General features: G+C 42.6%; 1 protein-coding gene across 1 annotated transcript; it reads right to left on the bottom strand.

Moving 5' to 3' along the window:
* Nucleotides 1-5,067: 5,067 nt before the first annotated feature.
* LOC124099014 (sperm motility kinase Z-like) lies at nt 5,068-6,255 on the bottom strand. The gene has a single exon (XM_046453966.1). It carries the CDS (start codon nt 6,253-6,255, stop codon nt 5,068-5,070), a length of 1,188 nt encoding a protein of 395 aa, XP_046309922.1.

The raw sequence follows: 6,255 nt of genomic DNA on the forward strand, positions 1-6,255 counted from the left end.
TTTAATAATTAAAAAATAAATGCATATGGAAAATCATCTGTTGAGAGCCATCTGTGAACTGTGTATGTACCAAAATGGCATCTTAGCCAGTGAATAGGAAAATCTAGTATCTGGGAACTTCCAGCACTGATCCTGCTGGTTGAGATTGCCCAGATACATGTGAGCTCCTATTCAGTTCTGCCCGAAGTTTCCACACAGCACCAGAGATAGGTGACCTGCTGCAGCTACCTAGCCACACAGCCTCCCAGAGATGGGTGTGACTTGCTAAGATGCCAGTCAATCTGTTGACTGCAAGACACTACAAAGCAAGACCCCACCCGCTGAAACCTTATCCCTGCTTAAGGCCCTCCCTTAAATAAAGAATAGGAGCCAATTTTTAACTGCTCTGTTCCAGCTCCTACCAGGACTGGAAGAATCTATTAGGCTCTGCTTTAAAAACTAACTCTGACTTTGTCTCTTATTTCTTCATTAATTACTTCAGACTATATTTTTCTCAGGTGACTTAACCTCTCCTGAGCAGGAAGAATTACCCTAGTGAGGTGCTGGCCACCTTGCAATAATCAACAGTGTTGGCTTGAATTTGAAAATACTCCCTGCATTTCATTGTGTAACGGTGAGCACACAGGAATCTGAAAATACTCCCCAGGTGCCGAAGTGACCAATAGAATTCAAGAACTGGATCGCATATGAATTTGCGCATGAGAGGAAGTAGTTCTCTCAGGAAGAGGTTCAACTGTGTAGCTGATTTAATGATGAGAGAGCTAACAAAGAAAAGTCAAACTGCCGAGTTGTTACCAAATGGGATAGGCCTCTAGAAGTTACAAAGTATGTTCCCTCTACTTTTTCTTATTTCTACAAGTTAAATAGCACCGTTCCTATTTTGCCAACAAAGGAATGTAATCAGGCAGGCAATATTGTTTACATTGTACAGAAATTTGGAGATGAAGAAGAATCATATTAATGTCCTCATGAAATCTTGACATAATCTTTTTGCAAATGGAACTTTAATAGAATATTTGTTTGGAAAGCATACCTTTTAACTTACCAAGGAGGTATAATTCTGGCAAATACATAATAAAATAACCAATGTAAAGCTGTAAATCTTGGGTAAATGTGAACTCTAGCAGCCTGTATCACTTTCTCTCCTTTAATTATACTGATGCCAGAGGAAAAGGCACCCACACAATAAAGCTACTAATTTTGAAGCTTATGTAACATAGGGATGGGTGAATTATAAACTTCATGAGCAAGAGATGCTAGAAAAGCCTAAATAGAAGAACATCTTCCAAGTCTAGAATTCCAACCAGTCTCTCCCTAGGTATTTTGAGAGTTTATATCACATTTGGATTTCTATTCATGTACTTTGAGCAGTGGAAAACAATACCAGTTCCATAGTTCACTTACATTAGTATATAATATATTCTATAATACGAGTTTCTCTCTGGAGATGGTTATGTGGAAGGGTTGCTGATAATAATAGCTATGGCAATTAATTTGATTTTTAAAATGCTTTTTCAGTCCCTAGAAATTGAAAATAATGGCTACAAAGTTAAGCAACTAAACAGAAAGCAACCTATAACATGAATAACATACACATTCAGGAAATTTATTTAATTTTGAGGAATATGTTCATTGTTGACTTAGTGATGTTTTCCAGAACTGTAAAAGAATTAAACTGTAGAACAGTCATTCTTTTCCACATTTTAATTTGTGCATTATAGTTGTATATGATGATGAGATATATTGTTACATATTTATACATGCACATGATATATAATATAATATGGCTAATATCGCTCCCCAGAACTCCACCCTTCCCTCCTATCTTCCACCCCTTTGTGCCTTTCTTCTTGATCTCCCTTTGACTTCCCTACCTTTCTTTTCCTTTTTCCTCTCTGGCTTCCATGTGAGAGAAAACATATAATCCTTGACTTTCTGAGTTTGACTTAATTATCTTGACGAGATGTTCTCAAGTTCCATCCACCTTCCTGCAAATGACATCATTTCATTTTACTTTATAACCAAAATAAAATTCCATTGTATATATATGCCACATCTTCTTTATCTGTTCATCCATGATGGACACTTAGACTGGTTCTGTAGTTTGGCTATTGTGAATTGTGCTGCTATAAACATGGATATGCATGTATCACTGTAGTAGATGACTTTAATTCTTCAGAAAAATACCAAGGAATGGTATTTCTGGGTCATATGGTGGATCCATGTCTAGTCGTTTGAGAAACTTCCATTTTGATTTCCATAGTGGGTGTATTAATTTGCAATCTCACCAACAGTGTAAAAGTTTTCCTATTTCTCCACATTCTCTCCAGCATTTATTATTATTTATATTCTCAATGACTGCCATTCTGACTGGTGTGAGATGAAATCTCATTATAGTTTTGCTTTGCATTTCCCTGATTGCTAATGATATTGAACATTTTTTATGTGTTTGTTGGCCATTTGTATTCTTCTTTTGAGAATTGTCTGTTTAATTCATTGGTCAATTTATTAATTAAGTTATTTGGGTTTTTTTGGTGTAAAGTTTTTTGAGTTCTTTATATATTCTAGATATTAATCCTACGTCAGAAGAGTAGTTAGGAAACATTCTCTCCCAGCCTGTGGGCTCTCTTCACATTCCTAATTCTTTCCTTTGTTCTGCAGAATCTTTACAATTTGATGCCATCCCATATATTAAACTTGTGGCATTATTTCTTGAGCTTTAGGGTCCTATTAAGAAATTTGTTTCTTTTGTCTATATGCTGAAGTGTTGACTCTGTGTTTTCTTCTAGGAGTTGCATATTTTCTGGTCTAATTCCCAGGGCTTTGACCCATTTTGAGTTGATTCTTGTGCAGGGTGAAAGATAAGGGTCTAGTCTCATTGTTCTATATATGGATAATCAGTTTTCCCAGTACCATTTGTCTTTTCTTCAATGTATCTTTCTGACATCTTAGTCAAGGATAAAAAAACTGTAGATATGTAGGTTTGACTCTGTGTCATCTATTCTGTACCATTGGTCTATGTGTCTGTTTTTATGCCAGTATCAAGCAGTTTTTGTTATTATAGCACTGTAGTATAATTTGAAGTCGGATATTGTGATTTCTGCAGTATTGCATTTTTTTTTCTTAAAATTGCTTTGGCTATTCTGTCTTTTATTCTTCCAGGTGAATTTTAGGACTGATGTTTTTCTAGTTATGTAAAGAATATCATTGGTGTTTTGATGGGGATTACATTGAGTCTGTATATTGCTTTTGGTAGTATGAGTGGCCATTCTTACATCAGAATTATCTCAAAAAAATTTTAGTTACTACTGGAGAATACAAGATGGCTGTCACCATAACGGTAATTGCATTCAGAAGTCAGAAACTCATGCAGCCCCAACCCTAATCTTTTGAATCATACTTTTTTTGAATCATCCTTTCTATTGGGGAATAAATATCTCCTCCAAGAGTATAATGGCAGACAACATAGATCATAGCCCCAGGACTCATAAGTGATTCTGCTGTATATATAATAGTATTCTTAGTAATTCTTCATTTCTTATATTGAAATTGCTTGTATTCACTGCTTGTATCATCATGTGAATAATGGCCATTTCCTGGCGGCACCCCTGTGCCCTGCCTCAAGCTGGGAAGTGGCTTTGCCTTGGTGCCGGGGGGGATTCACCACCATTGGGATATTTTTTATAGAAAAAAAATGTGAAGAGTTTTTCTTTAAAAACAAAACAACAAAAAAAAACCTTCCATACAACTGATAATTTCACAAGGGGGGCCCTATCAGAAAATTACAAGCTACTAAATGATGCATGTGGCACATTTTTATTTAAAGATATCCATTTCTGACCACTGAGGGAAATAGCCAGAAGAAGTTGCCGGAACAGCTCTGAGCTCACAGTCCTGAAGAGCTATCAGGGATGGAAGGTGTTAGAAACCTCCCCTCTTGGCTAACCCACGTACTTCCCACTCTTCATTTGTGCACACTTCAATTTACAAACTTTGGCATCAATGGAACCCAAAGCAAAGAGCAATTCCACATGGGAACACTTTGCTTTTATATAAATAGCAGCCATAAGATGGCCTGTCATCTCCATTTCCCAAACCCCATGTGCTCCCTTCTCTCCTGCCTCCAGCAGGGGCCATGAGGAGGGTTTGGGTGGTGAGGCACACAGTCACTGCTGCAGGCAGGCCCACCCCTAACCCCTGGCCCTCCTCTGACTTCCTAGCAAACAGTATGAAGGAGATGATGTCACAGAACTCTCTGAGGTCTCCTATGCCTTCTCAGATGTGATTTCTCCAACAGTTGCCACCCACCCTCTCCACACAGCTCAGGGAGGGATGCCTTCTGCCAAAGGACATGAGCTCAAATTCATTCATGTCTACACTGGCTCTAAGGCAAAACACCCATCCAACTGGGTTAAGGGGAGCATATCTCCAAGGCACTGGGTCAAAGCAAGTGAGTGCACATCTACATTGGCTAGAGGCAAGAGACCCTTCCACAATAAGGTAACTGAGTCCCTTTCTACACTAGCTAAAGCCAAGCAAGTTCCCTTGTACACTAGATGACGTGAGTCCTCCTCAACACTGGCTCAAAGTGAGTAGGTTTATCTACATTGAACAGGAGAGGGAGGCAAGTGGTCCAGGCCTTGGAGAGGATTCCTGGTGGGCTCTCGCCCTCTCTTGGAAACCCCCTGCCCCCACTTTTTGACATCAGCCTTTTTTTTTTAATCTTTGGAACATCAATTTGACTATGGAATTTGAGAGAAACAAATTTATTAAGAAATATCTCTGTCATCCCAGGAGCATGGGAGAAAGGACACAGAAGAGCAGGGCAGGGGAAGGGTCCCAGGGAAAACAGTCTCATCTGATGACTCTGGTAGGTGGGGGCAGGGGACACCTGATGTCCAGGTGTGCTCCTGGCTGGACCCCATGTGGAGAAGCCCAGCCAGTAGGCACTCAGTCCTGCAGCTGTTGGAGTCCAGGTGACCAATGGTCCTGTAGTGACAACAGCATCCACGGAGTAGAGAGTCCTCTGCTGGCTGTTTCTTCGTTTGGTCCATCTGAACTGTCCATTTATGTAGGAACCACCCGATTTGCGAACCTAGCAGGTTTCTGCTCTCCTGGTGTAGGAGCCTCGTTTTCGCCAACACATGAGGGTGTGCAACAGCACAGTCTGCGCAAGCAGGCAGCCATCCTCTGCCTCACCCGCTTCCAGCCCTTCCTGTGGCCCCAGGGACGCCCTGTGGTGGCATCTTGGGAGACATGGCTGTCTGTTGTTGATGGGCAGGGTTGGGGTGAGTTGGACACAGAGTGATGCTGGGAGGCTAACCTGGGAGTGGGGGGCTTCTCATGTAGGAAGCAGAGACTAATGGCATGCCAGCTGGCCCTTCTGAAGCCCTTCTGCCCTGACTCCTTGGCCTCCTGAGGCTGATGATGCTCACAGGGCAAGGGGAAGGTGTGAAGGGCAGGCTCACTCGCCCTCCTCTGCGGGAGGGCAGGGGAAATGGAAGGATCCCTTCTCACAGGCTTCATGCAGCCTGCCCCCTGGCTTATCTGCTGCTGGATTATGAGATAGGAAGCCATCGCCTCATCAAACTTTCTCTGGGACAATGACACCCAGGTACTGTAAGGGTCGTACCCCATGTCGAACAGCATTGTCAGTACTGTGGGGTCTGAGAGGTTGGGGAGGGGCACATCATGGAAAGATGACTTCTCCTCACCCTGATTCAGCCACGGGTCCGCCAAGATCTCCTCTGCCGAGGGGCTTGCTCTTGGGTTCTCTGCCAGGATTTTCCTGATGAGCCTTTGTGCTTCGGGGGACACGTGCTGGGAAAATTCCAACTCGGGGTGTAAGATGTCATGCGGGCGGTTCCCTGTCAATATAAAGTTCAAAATGATACCCAGTTTCCAGGTGTCCACTGCGGGGCCCTCCAGAGGACCCCAGGCTCTGTCCCATTCTTGCCCAGGCTTGAGAACGGTGCTTAAGCCAAAGTCGATGATTCGGATGTTGCCTCTGGCATCCAGCACAACGTTCTGGGGCTTCAGGTCTCCATGCAAGATGTGCATCTTGTGGCAGTAGCACACCACACAGGTGATCTGTCTGAACAGTCTCCGGGCCTCCTCCTCCTCCTGCATGCCCCCAGGTGGGATGAGGTCAAAGAGTGATGCCCTGCCTCCATGCTCCATCACCAGGTAGACATATCGGTGGGTTTCAATAACCTGAAAGAGGTGGATCACATTCGGGTGGTTCAGGGTCTTCAT

The sequence above is a fragment of the Marmota monax genome, unplaced genomic scaffold (assembly GCF_021218885.2).
Source record: "Marmota monax isolate L192 unplaced genomic scaffold, Marmota_monax_Labrador192_F-V1.1 WCK01_AAM20220418_F8-fsc00011, whole genome shotgun sequence".
NCBI classification, from domain to species: Eukaryota; Metazoa; Chordata; class Mammalia; order Rodentia; family Sciuridae; genus Marmota; species Marmota monax.